The sequence below is a fragment of the Mauremys reevesii genome, linkage group 20 (genome assembly GCF_016161935.1).
Source record: "Mauremys reevesii isolate NIE-2019 linkage group 20, ASM1616193v1, whole genome shotgun sequence".
NCBI classification, from domain to species: Eukaryota; Metazoa; Chordata; order Testudines; family Geoemydidae; genus Mauremys; species Mauremys reevesii.
The window spans coordinates 8,684,630-8,703,509 of NC_052642.1; the positions used below are offsets into that span (position 1 = coordinate 8,684,630).

At 45.2% G+C, this 18,880-nt stretch overlaps 1 protein-coding gene across 3 annotated transcripts in view; it reads left to right on the top strand.

The window, feature by feature from the left end:
* Positions 1–18,880, top strand: part of LOC120387292 (protein spinster homolog 2-like) — a 155,143-nt gene that overhangs the window by 48,822 nt on the left and 87,441 nt on the right. For all 3 annotated transcript variants that reach the window (XR_005590108.1, XR_005590107.1, XM_039507783.1), the window contains exon 2: positions 2,401–2,466. Coding sequence is in view for 1 of the 3 variants with exons in the window: in XM_039507783.1 (XP_039363717.1) it covers positions 2,401–2,466 (66 nt within the window). In the remaining 2 variants the exon portion in view is untranslated. The remainder of the gene's footprint in view (positions 1–2,400; positions 2,467–18,880) is intronic.

Here is an 18,880-nt window from a genome sequence, read left to right on the forward strand (position 1 = left end):
GGTGATGGTAAACTCTGGCGTAGCTAAGTAGAGGTGGTATTCCTCACCAAATAGGAAATATGGGGTAATTTACCTTCTTTTGGGGGATGTTGATGGGATTCATTTTTGTAAAGAGGAAACTGTAGTTTATACTCTCCTTGAATGCATCTTACTTGTCTGTTCCCAGACGAGCCCCCACTTACGTGATAGTTACAATTTGGCCAACACCAGAGATTGAACCGAACGCAGGAATCATGACAGCTTGAGTTAGAGAGCCAGGCTCTTTAGCTGTAACAGACTTGTATCCTCTTTGGCTCAGGCATCAAAGGGAGCATAGAACACACACTGACCCCAGTGGGTTACACTCTGTAGATGCAAAATTATTTTCATCCCTCAGATTCTGCCTACATGACTATACTTCCGTTATTAACGAAGCAAAAAAGAAAGCAAGCAGCAAAGGATGGTGGAAAGATAGGAATGGGATGAGCCTAGGGAAGGTGATTGAAGAATTGTGACACAGTGGAGATTTATCTGTGATCCAATAACAAAACAAAAGCTCTGGAGGGACTGGTAGAATTGTGTACACCCTGAAATTGCTTTGAAAGCATTGCTGTGCTTTACAATGTGAGGCTGGGGTAGAAGAATAGAAATGAAGGGAGATGCTACCTCGGGGCAGACATATAAAGCTCTCTGTCATTCAGAAAATTAAGGAAAGGAATTTGTGGAGGCTATGAGACTAAATTATTGTTGATGGACAGAGAATGGAGTCATTCTAAAAAGCAATCTGAATGCTATTGTCAGAAGTAAATGGTACATTATTAGATGACCCAGTTGGGACATACAATGGGTTTCTTTTCTCCTCCTCTTTGTTCCTTTTTACGTTTTTTTTTAATCCGTGAGTTTTCCTGCTACCCTCCCAGATGCCTTCTGGAAATACTTGTCCCTGTTTCATCTGTCTTTGTTCTTGTTGTTTGGCATGACTTCTGGCTGTTCTGAAGGTTAAGATGTTTTATGGCCAATGAGATCCAGTTAACTCTGAGAGTTGCTTCTAATGACCCTTAAGGATGAGCAGAATCCTTCTGGATAAAACCTAGGGCCAGCTTTTGAGCTGGATCTGAACTTGTTTAGGTGTTGAATGTAGGTGGGAGAACTTTCCAGTTTCTTGAAGAGAGGGTTTCAGTGTATTTCCTAATTTTGGTAGAAGCCACAGGCAGCAGTTCCACAAGTTAGGCTATTTATGTGCTGTTTGCTATCTGGCCAAAACAAGGAAGTGCTGGAAACTGAGAAAGCAAGTGAGTGTGCATGTTCCAGGCCAGAGAAGTTGGAGTAACTTTGCTTCAACTTTGGACAAGCATGGAAGCCTTTGGATCTTTATCTGACCCAAACAACCTCTGAACTTTTGAAGATATTTGCCCATCATAAGTAACTGTAAAAGACTGTGCTGCAACAATTCAGCACAGCTTGAGTTATGGCTTGCAAAGCCTGTCTGGACTCAAGGATTTTACTACATCATTCACATGGCTAAATTTGTGAGGCCTTCATATCCCTGTGCTGGTTGTAGTATGAAAATCTAGATGGATAAGGTAGCTACTTCCTATAAAATATACATGTAACACTCCAGTGTGTTTAGACTGTGTGTGGGTGCGTGTTGATGTATTTTGTTCAGTTATTTTAAAATAATGTCCTGTCACTTTTTCCCCTTTTACTAAACCGTTGATTTCATTTATTTTCCCAAAAAATATCAGAAACAGGAGTTCACCAGAGCTGGATAAATGGTGAAACCAAGGCTCAGAGAGGGGATTTGCCCAAGTCTGAGTGGGTCGCCTATTACAAGTCCTGTACACAAGGTTGCACTGCCTCCCAACAGAGTGTCACTTGACACTAGTCCCAGGTTTGCTTGAAAAGATAGGACACTAGACTGGTGAGCAAGAAACATGGATTTTAATGCTGGCTCTACCATTGACCTGTTATATAACCTTAAGCAAGTCACTTTACTTCCATGCCTCTGTTTTCTCTCTCATCCTTTGTCTGTCTTGCCTGTTAGAGTGTGAGCTCTTCTGGGTGAGAGACCCCCTCTCCCTGTGTGTCTGCACAGCACCTTGGTGTTGGTGCTACAGCAACATAAATCATAAATAAGGAACAGGGCAAGGCAGCTTCTCATGCATTTGGGTTTCATTGTGAACATTTTGCACCCGATTAACCTGCTGACACTTATTGGTAGTTTACTTGCCCCCCATTGCCCCCAAAGTAACAAACCTGCACAAGAAAGAAGAAGTCAGTGCACAGGTTTTGAACGTTGCTGCGTGTTGTGAGTTGCTGCAGGCTTTGCAGGCCTTGCTGTTGCTGCCCAAAACCACATATCTCTGCTTCGCATTTCACAGGACAAAGGCACTGAGTTTCTTTTCTCTGTTTTCTCTGCAGGCGTATTACTAGACATCCAGCAGCATTTTGGAGTTAAAGACAGTGGTGCTGGCTTGCTACAGACAGGTAAGAGTGTGTGTGTTTCCTGGCTGTTAGGTTTCTTTTCCCTTCCTTATGGGGTGTTTTGTAAGGTTTCTCGAGTGAAGGTCATGCTGCCCTTGCATGAACATATTTGCTTTGTTAAATTATAATTGGCTTTCAAATTGTTCCTAACTCTGACTGGCTGTGTTTGGCTTACGGCTAGCAGTGGCTTCGTTTGCAGCATCCAAATGTTCACTGGCATTGGGCAGAGCTGGCAAAGCCGGCTGCAGCATCAGCTTACCAGCGCATACAGTAGGGATGGCGTGGTACAGTAGGGAGAGCGAGTGAATGACTCTGTTCAGGTAGCTTCTGGGAATTGAATCAAGGCAAAGAAGTACCAATCCACAGTAAGAGAGAAGCCACCTTCACTTGTATTAGGGAGAGTACGGCATAGGTCAGCAATGGGGCCCTATTACTCAAACTTCTGCTGAAAGGGAGTGGGCAGGTGCTATTCATCACTTACAGCGTTGTGCACAGAACATGCTGATCATGTGGTCTCAATCATCTGTAGCACAAGCTGGCATGATGATATGAAACCATTAACTTTATTGACATAAAGACGGCACTGAGAACTGCAGAAAGGGTTAACAGCCATTGCACCCGCTTAGCTCAGCATCCTATTGGGTTAGTTGATGAAAACAGACACATTTGACTTTCAGCCACTAACATCAGGCACTTTTGTCCTTGTGTTGAAGTGAGAAGGATTGTTAAAATCTAAGGCCTTGGCTACACTTGCAAATTTGCAGCGCTGCAGCAGGATGTGAAAACACACCCTCTCCAGCGCTGCAAATTGCGGCGCTGCAAAGCGCCAGTGTGGTCAAAGCTCCCAGCGCTGTACGTTATTCCCCACAGGGAGGTGGAGTACGGACAGCGCTGGGAGAGCTCTCTCCCAGCCCTGGCGCTTTGACTACACTTAGCGCTTCCTAGGCCTGCTCTTCGATTGTAAGCTCTCTGGGGTAGGGACTGTTGGTTTGTTTGTTTTTTAAATTCTGAGTTGTACAGCTCCTAGTCCGATGGGGTCCCGGTCTATGACTAGGGCTCCTGGATACTATTGCTATACAAATAATACATAAAAATAACCTACAGTAGGGCTTTTCTAAAACTTTTCCGGTGTAGCTCCAATGGCAGTGGTGAGAATGCCAGACTAGTAGCAAACTAGCAAATTGCAGAGAGGTTTGCAGACTAGCACTAAATGGCTCCATTTAGAGCGAGATCCTTGAAACGCACTAAGAGTTAGTGGTGCGGCGTGGCACAGGGTGGGAATGGCCCAAAGTCTGCATTCTAAGAATGAGTTGCTCTAGCATCATGGGTTCAAGAGCAAATTGTCCGCCATCCCTGGCTTGTTAATACTCCACCAGCTGCTCACCTCTTGGAACGGCAGAGTTCAACTAAACCGATATGCGTGACACATGTCAGGAACAGAAGGCCTGAACTTTACAAATGTTGCTAATTAGAAGTGGTATCAATCAGTTATGCCCAGAGCGGCACTGGGTATCTGTTGGGCCCTCCTCTACAGCAGTTATTTTTATTTATTTATTCTGCTCCAAGGAAGAGATTCTCAGCTCACCATTAGACGCCCCTCCAATAAAACATTCTGGCAGAAAATTGCACCCTCCAAAGCAAATATTTAATCTTCACTCCTCTCACTGGATGAGAAGCTTTTACAGATTATTTATAAGTAGCAAGTGTAGGAAGAGCTGGGCTCCTAGAAGGCATCTCGTATATTAATTGTGAGAAGTAGCATTAGTATTGATTTCTGTGGCAAACCAGGCAGGCTGTCAGAAAACATACTATTTAGATGTCACAGCCTTTTCCCAGATTGTGAGATTACTGGTGGGAATGCAGCAGTCTTTGTCAGCAACCAAATGTTGCTTTGGCAAAGAAGTATCTTCTTGTTCTTTGCTACCCTGAAAGTTGTTCCCATCCGATGAGTGATCAGTGTCCTACCTGTGACAAATTGGTGGTTTCGGTCCGATTCTCAGTGTCTCTGCACCTCTGTAGCACCTCCACCCCAAGGATTTAAAAACACAGTGAGGGCCTGATCCTGCCATTCTGACTTAGGTTGAGTAGTGACTTACCTTGTGAGTATTTGTACAGGGTTAATAGGGCTGTTCACTGAGTAAGTGGCTGTTCACGTAAGTAAGGGTGAACCCTCAAGTGTTAAGCTAATTTTTATTGTCTGCATCTTACAAATGGGGAAAATTGAAGCACAGAGTTAGTGACTTGACCAAGGTTGCACAGGAAGCCTGCAGCAGAGGCAGGAGTACAGCTTGCATCTCCTAGTCTTCTTCCTTAAACTCATTACTTCATCCGTCCTCTTCCAACGAAAAGGCCTGAGAGACAGAAATAGCCTCTGACCTCCCAGAGGTGGTCCTTTCAGTTATCACTGAGGGGTGATGTGGGGAGAAAGGCCGCTCATCCTGTCCCTCCCCTATGGATAAAGGCAGGATTTCAGTTTTCATGGTGGTTAATCCTGCATTTTAATGAGCAGCTAATTAATTTAAAACCTCCTTAACTTGGAGGAATAAAAATAATATTACATCCTTTGTTAGTTCTTATCACTCATCAAATAATCAAGCTAATTTCTGATTTAAAAAAAAAAAAAGACCTCTTAGCTGATCAGACAAAATACCATAGAAAATTCTTTTGGGCCCGATGGTATTGCAAACCTGAACAGAAGAGGAAGAAAATAAATCTTCCAAAGGCAAGCCATATGCTTCTGAATTCATACACTCATCCACACACGTGCAAACTGTCTCTCAAATCACTGTCTAAACTCATCAGAACTGACTTGCACCTGTTCTCAGTCTCTGTGCCCAAATGTTCCTGGGTGTAACAGGTGCCTGGTATCCTGGCAGAGAAGAGAGGAACCCTGAGTTGTGTTTTATTTTTTGTGCTAATTAGGACTTCATGTGCATACCAGTAAGCTGCTCTGAGGAGCACTGTAACGCCTCATGTGGCAAAATCCCCTGAATTCTAATGCCTCAGCCGTCAAAATGTAGTAATCTCTGTTAACGAGGATTCTGTGTCAGCGAAGGGCCATGCTGACAGATGGATCGCGATTGCTGCTTGCTCAGTATTTTTGAGTGATAGGCATGTAACCATGTTGACCCCAGAACTTCAATTATCTCCTGATGATGCTTAAATTGAGAGTTGAGCCTTTTTCTTTTTAAGTGCTACATGCACTTGCTGCTATGTAAATAATATTAATTTGTGCTGAATTATCCTTGAGGCTTGTGCATGAGTGTTGCTCTGTGTGGGTTTTTTATCTTGAGCTTCCTTTCATTTCCTGCCTGTAGCCTTTGCTGTGCAGAGAGTGGATAAGGCTGGCTGATATTTAGATGTGTTATAGAATTCTCTTGGCTAGTTGAGCCGGGGCAGCTGTGATCAGTCAATCTGCTTGTTATAAGCTGGGCCCTGCAAAAGGTGATTCCATAGTGCAGAGTTGTGAAGGAGGTGGGACTGGAATGGTGCTTGGGGCAGAGAGAGGCTCCTGGAGTTGAACGCTTTATAAACCTCAGAAACTCGGGGGGAGAGGGGAATTAGGTTTATAAAACTAGGTCAATTTGTCTGTTTCTTTTGGTTTAAAAAAAAACAACCTGAATCATGTTTAAAAAACTCGCATTCTAGGGGTATGTCCACACTGCAGTTAGACACCTGTGACTGGCCCATGCCAACTGATACAGGCTCGTGGGACTCAGGCTAAGGGGCTGTTTAATTGCAGTGTAGACTTCTGGGCTTGGGCTGGAGCCCGTCCCGTAGGACCCTGCGAGGTGGGAGAGTCATTGACCCTGGAAGTCTACGTTGCATTTAAACAGCCCTAGCCTAAGGCTGTGGCTACACTGCAGAGTTTACAGCAGTGCAGCTGTGGTGCTGTTACTGCAGACGCTCTACGCCGATGAGGGAGAGCTCTCCTGTCGACTTCATTACTCCAGCCCCCGCAAGTGGCAGTAGCTTCTGCAGCAGGAGAGCTCCTCCCACCGACATAGCTCCTCCCACCGACATAGCTCTGTCCTGCTTAGTTCAGTGTAACTTAGATCGTTTGGGTGGTGGCCTATTCACATCCCTGAGCCACATAACTACACTGACGTAACCGGTCGTGTGTGCATAGCCTCAGCCCCACAAGCTCGAGTCAGCTGCCTTGGCCAACGGCAGGTTTTGTATTGCAGTGTAGACCTACCCGAAAATTAAAACCTGTGCTCTGGCTTGGGGATGAAGGTACCTGATACCTACATGCCAATCTATATGAATGGGTGCCCTGTATACTATATTGTACTGATGATTTAAAAAAAATTTCTCTCCTTGCTTCGGTATCACCCTTGTTTTTTCACACTACCTACTTTCCTTTCCTCCCAACAGTGGATTTATTTTCTCTTTGCCCTTTTCCCGTCTCTCTTAAGTGGAACACGGAGCTGATGATGACAGTACCTGTCATCTTACACCCTGCTTCCAATGCAGAGCTCAAACTGCTTTACAAAAAAGGGCTGATGATGTCTGCCCATTTGAAAGATGGCAAAGATGAGGCACTTGGGAGAGAGGGAGGGAATTGTCCACGGAAACACAGTAGGCTGGGGCAGAGCCAGGAATAGCTCCCAGGGCCAACTTTTGAACCTATAACATTTGAACGGATTCAAAATTTGACCACGTGAGATTCCTTAATGAGCACCATTCTCTTCCAACACTAACCAAGCTCTGAGCACGACAGAGGGAAGGCACGTAAAGCCGCCTGGCGGATGGACACAGTGTGTGCCGGTATTGCAGTCTGTTTCAGACTACCAGCTGGCAAAGGACTGTGGGGGTGGTTGAAAAGCAATAACAGTGGCTATCATAAGGAAGGCTTTGGTAATATCAGAAGAGGAAGTCCTGCTATCCTAAAGCCAGACGGATGGGGTCAGGAACAAGAGGAGGAAGGGAAGGGAGTAGCCTGAAAGGACTCACAACAGGAAACCATGCTTTGCTGTCCTGTGTAGAGAGAAAATAGAGTACCACCCTTGGATCCGGTTCAGCAGATAGCTTTCCAGGGAGTCTTTGTGATGTCAGGCTTGACCTGAGCTCACATTCCCTAGGGGTCGTTTCCTATTAGACCCTCCGTGTGGAAGTGGTTTAGCAAAGTGCCTGCAAATCTGCATTCCCCCCACCTCCTGAGAGTTGACTTAGCAGATCCATGTGGAAAACATGGGCAGTGTTAAATAGGATCCAAGGCTGCAAATGTAGCCACTTAAGGCTTGTCTACACTGGCACTTTATAGCGCTGCAACTTTCTCGCTCAGGGGTGTGAAAAAACTCCCCCGAGCGCTGCAAGTTACAGCTCTGTAAAGCGCCAGTGTAGACAGTGCCCCAGCGCTCGGTGCTGGTAGCTATTCCCCGCCATTGGCAGTGGGTTTTTTTAGAGTGCTGGAAGAGACTACACACGCCATGACTACACAAGCCACGTTGGCAGTGAAGACGTGCCCTGAGGTTTCTTATACTCCTACCAGCAAAGTGAGCATGGGACTTGGGCCTGGGGCATCTGTGGGAAGGACTGGTCAAAAATTGGACTTGCAAAGTGGAACAGATTGTTTAGCATAAGTAATTAGCACATATTTTAAGAGATCATTCAAGGTAGAATGGCTCATTAACACCTCTGCAGTCATAGGACAAAAAGAGGGGGTTAATGGCATAGGATGGCTTATGACAACAATCTGTAACTCACTAATCCCCTCTCTGTGCCTCGAAAACTTGTCTCTCTCACTGACAGAAGTTGGTCCAATAAAAGATACTACCTCACTTCAGGGCTGGCGCAACACATTAGGTGACCTAGGCGGTCACCTAGGGCACTAACATTTGGGGGGCGGCGACCATGGCGGCCGGATCTTTGGCTGCCCCGGTCGTCGTTGGTATTTTGGGGGCAGGACCTTCTGCCACCTCTGTCAGGGGCGGTATTTCGGGGGTGGGACCTTCTGCTGCCTAGGGCGCCAAAAAAGCTGGCGGTGCTCCTGCCTCACTTGCCTTTGTGTCTCTAATATCCTGGGACTGACACAGCTACATAGCAGGGGGGGCACCAGCAGAGCAGCAGCAGCGGGTGCGGCCAGGCGGCGGGTGCGCAGGCCAGGGCTGCAGGCTGGGCTGAGGGCAGTGCACGCATGCGGAGTCCACCGCCGCAGACCGCCGGACCGCGAGGCCGCAGGGCTGACTGCCCGGGCTCTCTCTGACCGCCGGCGGGACCTCCGCGCGCCAGCGAGCGCAGCCGCAAGCGGGACGCCCGCCGCCGAGTCCCGCCGGTCCCGCCCCCCCGCGGAGCTGGAGCCCGCGGCCGCGTGCGCGGCCCCGGCTCCGGCGCTGTCTCCGGGCCCGGAGCTCAACCGAGCCGCGGGGGGAGGGGGACCGCCCGGGACGACCGAGAAGGCGCGGCGCACCGCGCGCCTGCTGGGGGCAGCCTTTTATTTTCGCGCCCCTGGCTACAACTACACTTCAGACTTCATTTCTAGGCAGTTCTTTACAGCTCAGGGTTGGGGCAGGTTGGGGAGGTCAGATGCATAAGCTGATTATCACTAGCATGTTTTTCACAAATTCTTGTGGTCCTTTTAATTTTGAATAGGTGAATCAGACTAGTATTTCTGTACTGGATGCTTGCAAAAATAAATAGCTCAATTAAAATCCCTTTTTAAATAAAAAACATGTTCACATTTTGTTTAGAATCATTTAACATGTTCCAATTTTACAAAATAAAACTGTAATGCTTTGGACAAAAATAGGACAATATTTAGTAAAAACAGGCTAATTTTGGCTTGTTTGTTTCCAAATTATCCCCACCCCGCGCACTCCAAGTTAAAATTAGCCTGAATCTAAAACATGCACAATGTAAATTTGTTCATATTTGCAGAAGATTTTACAAAACCCTAAATGTCTGGGTTGCAAAATGACAGCAATGCAGGCAACTCTTTCCTTTCTGAGCTATTCGTGCACAGTATTTATAATACACTGTGCTCTAGATGTCTGCTGTGGCAATTGCTTGCATCCTGCTTATTGAGAAAGAGACATTTGCTCTTGCATAAAGCAACTAAACAACTAAAATATTCCATTTCCCGCTATAAAAGACTTGGATGAAATCCCAGCGTTTGAGGGAGGTATTTGAGGAGAGACGGGCAGGGTATTTTAGAGTGGATGTAAAAACCATTAGGGCTTCTGGTGGAATGGTAACTTTTCTCTAATTTCTGTGGGGTGGATTTCTCTTCATAAATAATGAAGTGAATATAGCACTGGTGAGAGGTGCTGGATTCACAGCCCTGGGGAAGGAGGTCCTAGATTTACTCACCGAACCAGAACGGCATGGGCAGGGGCAGGGGTAGTGGCAGTGCAAGCTTCCCCTCACAATATGTGCCTGGCCCTGCGCTATAGAGAGGTCTACACTAGCGAACTTCCAGCGGCACAGCTATGCTGCTGCAGCTGTGTAGCTGCTCTGTGCCGACAGAGAGAGATCTCCTGTTGCCATAAAACCACTAACTGAGCGACGGTAGCTCGTTTTTTCACAAACCTCTAAACAACGAAAGTTTTGCCGACATAAGGTGTAGTGTAGACATGTCCTAAGGATGCATCTTCTCTAGGAAAAAAAAGATAAGTTTTTACCTTGTGTTAGATACCGCTTATTAGGAACACAGGGTAAAGCCCTAGTGTAGACAAGGCAGTTGGTAGTTTTCGCACTTTAGCAAGTCAAGGTTAAGACTATGCAAGAACCTAGTGTTCACCTCAGCTTGCTAACTTGTGTGAAAACTACAAATCTCCTTGTCTTCATTAATTTACCTTGTATTACTAACACGTGGTAACTAACACAAGGTAAGAACACACCTTTTCTCCTTGTGAAGACAAAGCTTATGAGTGAGAAGGCTATTCACTTTGCATTCTATCCAAGCAAAGGGCTCTCTGGCCAGCCCACCAATTATAATGGTGGTTTTGGTAGTATTAGACGGCCCACTAGAAACTAGACTAGAACTCTAAATAATTTTTCTGTAACTCACCGAGCCACCTTCAGGCTCCAGTTCAGGAAAGTGCTTAAACACATATTTGTGTCCCATTGACTTTGGTGGTTAAATTAAGCATGTGCTTAAGTGCATTCCTAAATCAAGGCTTCAGATTGCAATGACTTCTTAGTTAACATCTGGGCTAAATTCGAACCAGTGATCTGTACAATGACTATTTGGCATGGGTGCAGAGCTGAAAATAATAATAAAAAAACCTCTTGTTTCAGGTCAGCCCTAAATGGAAGTGTTTCAAAGTTTCTGGTGGAGAGAAATGTCAAGAAAACTTTCATTCCAGGTTGACCTGAAAATGTAACATTTCAATTTCGAAGTTTTACTTAAAAACAAACAAACAAACAAACAAAAAAGTGTTGGTGAGATTTTTTTTTTAATAAAATTGAGTGAAATTCTGAAATGAAATGTCTTTCTTGAATGAAAAATTGAAGCATTTCATTTTGGTAATGCTAAAACTAGCCATTTTGATATTTCCAAAAAAAATTCCCCTTTTTTCCCCTCATCCAGGCCTTTATATTAATTAATACTGAGACGAATACAATTGTTTTTTAATGCATTTCATTTACATACTGTGTGTCACCCCAGGGAATCCCAAAACACTTTTTTCTAGGTTCTTATCTTCCCCCCCTCAAAAAACAAAACACAACCAAAACAACAGGGTTTTTCTGTCCTAATTTTTTTCCACAATAATTCTCTCATTTTCTCAAAGCACAAACCTGCAGTTTTGCAGCACTCTCTGCAGGGTAACATATACAGGGTGATGTGAAAAAAAATTAAGCAACTATAGTCATTTAGGCTCAAATCTTGTGACAGGCAATCAGGTTTGATCAGTGATTTCCAGACAAATCCAGTGTGGTTAGGTGGAGGCGCGGGTGATAGAGGTGGGTGTTTGATCCAATAGGTGTCATTCTTTCCTCTGATTCGGTATGGATAGAGCAACCCAGCATGTTGTCAAGAGCTCTGTGATGCTGAAGGCGTTGTCTTTCTGTGAGACAGCTAGCAGTCACTGATGATACCATGACATTTATTTTGCAGTCACAGGGATGTCCTGGCCATATTCCAAGTGAGTGACAGTTTTGCCTATCTAAAATTCCCCGTTTGGTTTCAGTCTGATATGATGTCCTTTGGCTCTACTATTGTGTATTGTTGCTGTGTGCTGGTGATGTGTTCTACATCAGAAGTGGCTGCATTTCAGTTTGAGAGTCTTTACACACACAGGTACATACATGCAGGTAGATTTTGTACAAACATTACAATTCAAACGACAAAGATATTTGGAGACCATGAATTCAGTGCTTTTGCCAGAGCAGTGTGTTTAAGCTCAGCCTTAGCAGTGTTATTAACCTGTAGAACTGGTTTCCAACTTGAGCAATAACATTGACTTGCATAAGAGGTGCATTGCTGGAGCCATTCAGGAGGGATTTCCCCCCACCTTCACTCACACTTACCCCACCCCCTTCTCGATTTCTGTAGCACGTAATCGAGAGTGCTTTGTCCTTGCTACAAGAGGAGTCTGAACAAAACTGCACTGATTTAGACTATTGTACGTAAGTGAAATGTGCATGTGTGTGAGAGAGATCTATCCCTGAGTAACTGTCTAGGTGAAACCAGTAGTAAAATATGCTGCAGCTGATAGTGAAGAGCCACTGTACTTTCAGTGTAATTAGAGAGCAGTCATTGTTCAATCCCAGAGGAAATGAGCTCTGTGTCTCCTACTTGCTTGCTTGCTTTCGTTAGTTATTGTGGCTGGGTTTGTAATTACTCATGTGTAGTGATTGGATGCAGAAAATGAGCTACGAAGGTGAAAAAGGTTATTATAACGAATACTCCACAGGACCTGTGGCTGTGCTGGTCAGCCAATTGGTTTAACTGCAGTTTAGCAATACCTCACAAGCTGCATGAGATGGTTCACACTCAGATAGAATCAGCATTCTGGGTTTTAATACCCAGCATCTACATTTATGGTTAGAATCATGAGTAGTGGGCCTTGTCGTGGACAGTACACTGGGTCAGGACTCAGGAGGACCTGGGTTTTATTCTCATCTTAGCCACTGGCCAGCTGGATGACCTTAGGTAAGTCCCTGCCCCACTCTGTGCCTCAGTTTCCCCATTTGTAAAATGGGGATAATGATACTGACCTCCTTTGTAAAGTGCTTTGAGATCTGTGGATGAAAAGTGCTATAATAAGACTTAGGTGGCATGATTATAATATGTTATGACTAATGTTCCCCTCCTTTATAGTATCATCATTACGTAGCCTGACTGCATCTGGCGGCGAAATTTTCATTGAAAGTTTTCACTAGAACAAAGAACAAGTTTTTGTTTTGGCTGAAAATTTTCTTCACAAGTTTTCAGATATTCAAGGGACCAAAAACATTGTTGTTGTTGGGAATTGAAAAATTTCAGATGGAAACTGAATGGGGAAGGGGAGAGAGTTGCAGAATTGTTTCTGGTTTTAGTTGCCAAAAGCAGGAAAATGTTTTGATTTCCATTAGAAATGTTTCCATTTCTTGCAGAAGAAAGCAAAAAAAAGTTTGGTTTGGTTATGAAAACCTGAAACATTTAATCAGAAATGGATACTTTGCATGGTAATGTCAGGGTTGGTTTTTTTTGTTTTGTTTTGTTTTGGGGGGGGAGGGGGAAGCCATTTTTCATTAAAAAAAAAAAGTGCTTTGAATGAAAATGTTCAGCCTGCTCTATCACTTCTCTCCTCCCATCTTTTCTCTCTTTACCTTTTCATGCAACACTTATTTCCTTGCACAGCCAGCATTTACTTTACATACCTTCTCGTTCCATGTCTCAGCTGAGGGTTACCTTGAACTGTGGTGGCAGCTCACATTTGTTCTCTTGCAGTCTAACAGTGTTTCGCTGGTAGCACTAATAGTAATCTGATCATCCTGCAAAGACTTGCTGGAGACAAATCAGAAGTTGTATTAATAATTCTCCATCGATCTGTGCCGAGATAAAAGATGCCGTTTAAATGGGTGGCTATAATGAAATACTGCTAGAAACAGGTAGGTTTGGAGTTACGTTACACAGACAGCATGGTGAGGGTAATGTACTGAGATCAGAAGAAAAGGGCTTTGTTCCCAGCTCACCCACTGCCCTGCTGGGTGACCCTGAGCAGGGCACTTCCCCTCTCTGGCTCCCTCCCCGCCCCCAACCCTTTGTCTATTTCGATAGTCAGTTCTTTGAGGCAGGGGCAGTATCTGGCCGTGTGCACAGTGCCTAGCACTCTGGGGCTCCAGTCTCAATCAGGGTCTCTAAGTGTCATAACAGATGACGAGTTGTATTGGGTAAGTGATCTCTGAGGGTATGTCTACACCGCAAAGAAAAACCCATGGTGCAGCGTCTTTTAGCCGGGGTCAGTTGACTTGGGCTGTGGGGCTAAAAATAGCCATGTAGACATTCCTGCTCCTGCGGGAACCTGGGCTGTGGAACCCAGCAACTGGGGAGGGTCTTGGAGCCCAGGCTCCAGCGAAGCAGGGAGTCTACAGTGCTATTGTTACCCCACAAGCCAGAGTCAGTTAACCCAGGTTCAGAGCCTCGGCACCATGGGCTTTTCTTAGCAGATAGATGTGCCCTGCGCCCATCCAGAAGTCCTTCCTTGGACAGCAAAAGTCCCATTAAAGGTGACTTCACTAGGAGTGGTGTCTGAGGGCAGACTGCAGAATTGGGTCCCCATTTAATTATTTTGATTTTCTTTTTTTCTGGATGCACGTGTGTAATGCGCTCAAAGAACGTTCTCGCTTTTCTCCCTTCCTGCCTCCCAGTTCCCACTTCTTCCCCAGCTTCCCTCTGCTGTGACATGGATGGTCCTGTTTTATCACAGCTATGGATGGATTTAGTTAGGACCTTCATGCCTTTTTACTCAGCAGGTTTATTGGCCCTGCCTGGTATATGAACAGTACTAAACCCCTCCGTAGAATCAGATGTCATTGACTCAGCCCAATAAAGAAAGATGGGCACTGTCTGTTTGACATGGGCATTGTCACAGTAAGTGCTCGTCTGAGGAAGATGGGAAAGTTAGAGGGCAGCCTTGCAAAACAAAATGAACAAAAAAAAAGTGATTTCCTCTGTTAAGTTTCTGAATGACATGTGATGCATTAGAGAAATCTAAGTCAGATTGAGCTGAGCTCTGTTAATTCAAGTATTTAGGGCCTGGCTTTTAAAAACTATTCCAATTTTACAGGTGTGGTTTACAGCATTTAGACATTTAACTCACTGATTGTGCCTGCAAAGCAAGTCCATTAGATGCTAAATGGAATAAATTGCACCTGTAGAATTGCTCCTCGGGTAAACTGCAGGTTCAAAATTGGTGGCTGAGTTGAAGACCCTTTAAAAATCAAGCCCTTAAAATAGATTTTAGTTGGGTGGGGGTGAAGCAAAGAGTGATGATGATGGGGGGGCCACGTACATACTTGGATAGATAGAGCCATCTCATTGACTGATCACTCTTTCAGGTAAAATTGCACAGCAGATCTGGTTAGGTGGCTTTGCATTTCATTTTGAAAGGATAATTTTTCTTACAGACACCTTCTCCCACTAATGTGCTGTCCTTAGTGACATCTCGTTGGTGGGTGTTCTCAGAAGCAATACGGGAGACTTTAACATCCATGTGTTGCTCTATTGCTATTGTTGTGATTTTAGGAATCAAAATAAGGGGACCAGCCATACAGTTTCTTTTGGCTTAGTCATGTGGGGGCCAGGCAGAGGAAATCTGAAAGGAAGCCGTGGCCTGTGGGGCTATTCTCTGCCTTCATTAAGGTGAACACACACCCTCTGATATAAGGTTACTGCCCTGTGACTGTTGGTTCATTAATCACTGTCACTGAGCTGTCAAAATGCTGGGCTCCCCAGGATAAGTGGTAGACCCAGCATGAAGTGGAGTAGCCCTGCTGGCTGAAGTGTGTCATGGGGTGTGAGAGAGATTGCAGAAAGCTAAGTGCTGGACCCAGCTCTCTGCTGAGCTGCATTTCTAACACATGAGAGAGTACAGGGAGCCTCTTTTCTTTCCTCCATTCCTGTCAGCTACAAGACTCCAGCTGTGACCTTGCGCACCTTGAGGATTTCAGCCACTGGTGCAGTTGCTTGCAGCATGCAAACCCCTAGAGTGCAGACAGGATGACTTGCTACAAGCTGCAGTTGGCAGCAGTGCTTGAAACTGGATTGAGCAGCAATGATGCAAATCCCATTTTTGCCTTTCTGCCTTTGCGATTTGACCTGATACGGCTATGCTGGTGTCTGGCCACTGCTGCTGGAACTGGGGCGGCTCCCCAGTGCAGGTGACCCATAGTGCTATGTAGACAGACCCACTTCTGCGCCAGCAGACGCTCCTAGGGCCGCCCAGAAGGGGGGGGGGAGGGGAGTGGGGCAATTTGCCCCAGGCCCTGCAGGGGCCCCAGGCCCTGCAGGGGCCCCAGAAGAATATAGTATTCTGTAGTATTGCAACTTTTTTTTAATGGAAGGGGCCTCCAAAATTGCTTTGCCCCAGGCCCCCTGAATCCTCTGGGCAGCCCTGGACACTCCCCCAAGAAGTGTGACTTGGTGATGGGTTACTGCGAGCTCCCCAACTGGCTAACACACACGCTGCATTTTCAGTGCATCTAACGGGACGTGATACTGCTTCTTTCTCAAGGCTCAGCAGTGTGTGGTCCACTATACGCCCACTGCATGAAGGTCTGTCTTGCCAACAAGAATTGCAGAGCAGAGAAAACCCTCACCAGTGTTCCACTATTTCCTCTTAGAGAGCACCCTGACCAGAGAAGGATGTGGCCCAAAATTTCTCGTGCATTCTTATATAACCATGGTCACCAGGAATGCTCAGTGATGTGTAAACCTCAGAAGGTTCAGTTTGATTTGGATGCTGATCTGAACCGCTAGAGTCTGAGGATTGGACTGGAAATCACATGTGAGCAGCCTCTGGCTGTGTTTTGGCACTGCCAGTTCTGGTTCTGGCAGGGATGGGAAGTGAATGCTTCTGAAAAGCAGAACGGTTCGGAGTTAAAAATGGGCCAGTGGGCAGGGAGAAAGGGGGCGAGTGTATATTATCTGCCCCAAATGGGTTTGTCCACCCCAGGCAGGAGTTCACAATGTGTGAGAATGCTGGGATAAGGGGCTGTGAAGTTGTGTGGAGCTACTAATACCGTTTCTTTGATTGGGTTAGAGTGCTGCAGGCAGATGGAGGCTTTGCTGCTTTGGAACCATGTGTTGTGTGAGTTGTTTCGATACATCTCTTCCCTTGTATGTATGATTTGAAGTGTGGTTGAACTGGTGCTCCTCTAATGGGAAATCCTATTCAACCAACTGATGTTGTATAAATATATATGTGTCCTCTGTCTGTGTTCCATTTCATGCATCAGAAAGCTTTAGCTTTAGCTCTCACATCATGCAATAAATTTGTTGTTCTTTAAGGCCACCAAGTACTTTTTTTTTTTTTTTTTTTTTTATGAAACAGTAAAAATATCATTCAGGGCTGCTGAATTTAAACTGCTTGTTGAAGATGTCCACATACAGATTTGGGCTTCTCTGTTTTTTCCAGGCCCAAAACTTCAGAGTGGCCCATGCATATTGGTTCTAACTCCACTGCGGCAGTAGCTCCTTAACTTTCCAATCTCAATGTGTGAATATCGTTTGCATTCAGAATCCATTGTTTGTGAGGGGTGCTCGAGTTTGGAGACACAAAGCTAAACACAGAGATAAAGCTGCTTTGAAAACTGGGCTTTGCAACGAACGCATCCCAGGGACAGTGAGACTAACTCCACTGATGTGCACATATATAACCAGTATGTGCTTAGGTGTCCCCCATTCGCAGAGGATGAGTCTGATACAGCCCCTGCTACAGAATCTGGTTCTTTAGCTCAAGCTGTGGACTCATGATTTTAGCTCTAGAGGTCCACAGTTCAGTCCTTGGTGTCAGCCAACGTGACAATCATCACGTGTGTGAAGTACTATCAAATCCTTGGATGGGGAGGGTGCTGCAGAAGGGCAAAGTCTTGATATTAGCTCAGTGGTTTGAGCATTGGCCTGCTAAACCCAGGCTTGTAAGTTCAGTCCTTGAGGGGGCCACTTAGGGATCTGGGGCAAAATCAGTATTTGGTCCTGCTAGTGAAGGCAGGGGGCTGGACTCGATGACCTTTCAAGGTCCCTTCCAGTTCTAGGAGATAGGTATATTGTGTAAAACTTAGTGTCGGGGAAGAGGTGACTTTGGGATAGAAGGACTCAAAGAGCAGGGAGGGAGAGAGAGAGAGAGAACAGGTTTCCCTGGGAAACGTATTGGCTAAATCTGCCCTCACTCCTGCTGAGGATTTTATATTATGCTAGAGGTGATAATGCAGAATGTTACACAACGAAACGCTGAATTCACACTAAAAGCTCCCCAGTGAGATATTCTTATGAGCTCGCTAATGTACTACGCTTACAATGGCTTGGATAATACAGTACATCTTGTATGTGCTTGCTGAGAAAACACTCGCATCACATGTTGAAGATACTTCTGTTTTTCTGGTTTGTTTTTATTTCACAATGGCATCTAGTGAATTTTGTGTGGGTGAAAAGTGCTGGATTGACAGCCCAAAAGACTAGGGCCTTCATTTTGACCACAGGAAAGATATAGTGCTGGCAACGGCAGGACAAGCTCCCTGCACAAATTCCGTATGCATTGGTCCATTCAGTCCTTGGCCTCTGCAAAGACTGCCAATGAGGATGCTCCCTTGGGTGGGATCTTAGGATGCCTGCAAACACCTGTCCCCTAAGGAATGGAAAGGACTGGGCTGCATGCACAAACTCATTTCAAATGAACTACTAAGCAGTCATCAGATGGCATTACTTTTATCCACTGCATACTGAGGCCTGATTGAAACAAACAATCTGGAAGTGATGGGCTCCTTAATCAAATAACAATCCTTGGAGCCTAAAAAAAAAAAAAAGGAATAAGTTAACATTAATGTAATGGATGATGCACAAGTACGTGTTGCATTTGTAAACCTTACACTCTACAGTACTTTACACTCTCCCTTTTTTTATTTTGGTAGCACTAATTCTGTAAATAGAGCGTATCAGTCAGAACAGATCTCCTAAATATGGGAGACATTTATCACGAGAATAATAGCCCTCTATGGCAATTGGAATGGCTGGTAGCCTTGATATTGTCTAGAGGCCGTGATGTGTGTCTAGAGATGCTCCTGAATTGCAAAGTAGCTGAATTTCCCCCAAACTGAGGTTTGGGGGTGTTTCCAGGTCACGCAGTGATGCCACTTGGCTGTTAACATGATGGTCCCCTTATAAATCGATAGTGATCCATCCCAGGATCTAATTGGAATTCTTTGTTTTTAGTTCAAATTAATCTGAACCCAGGGATGTGTCACTGTTTAACAAGTCACCTGAATGAAT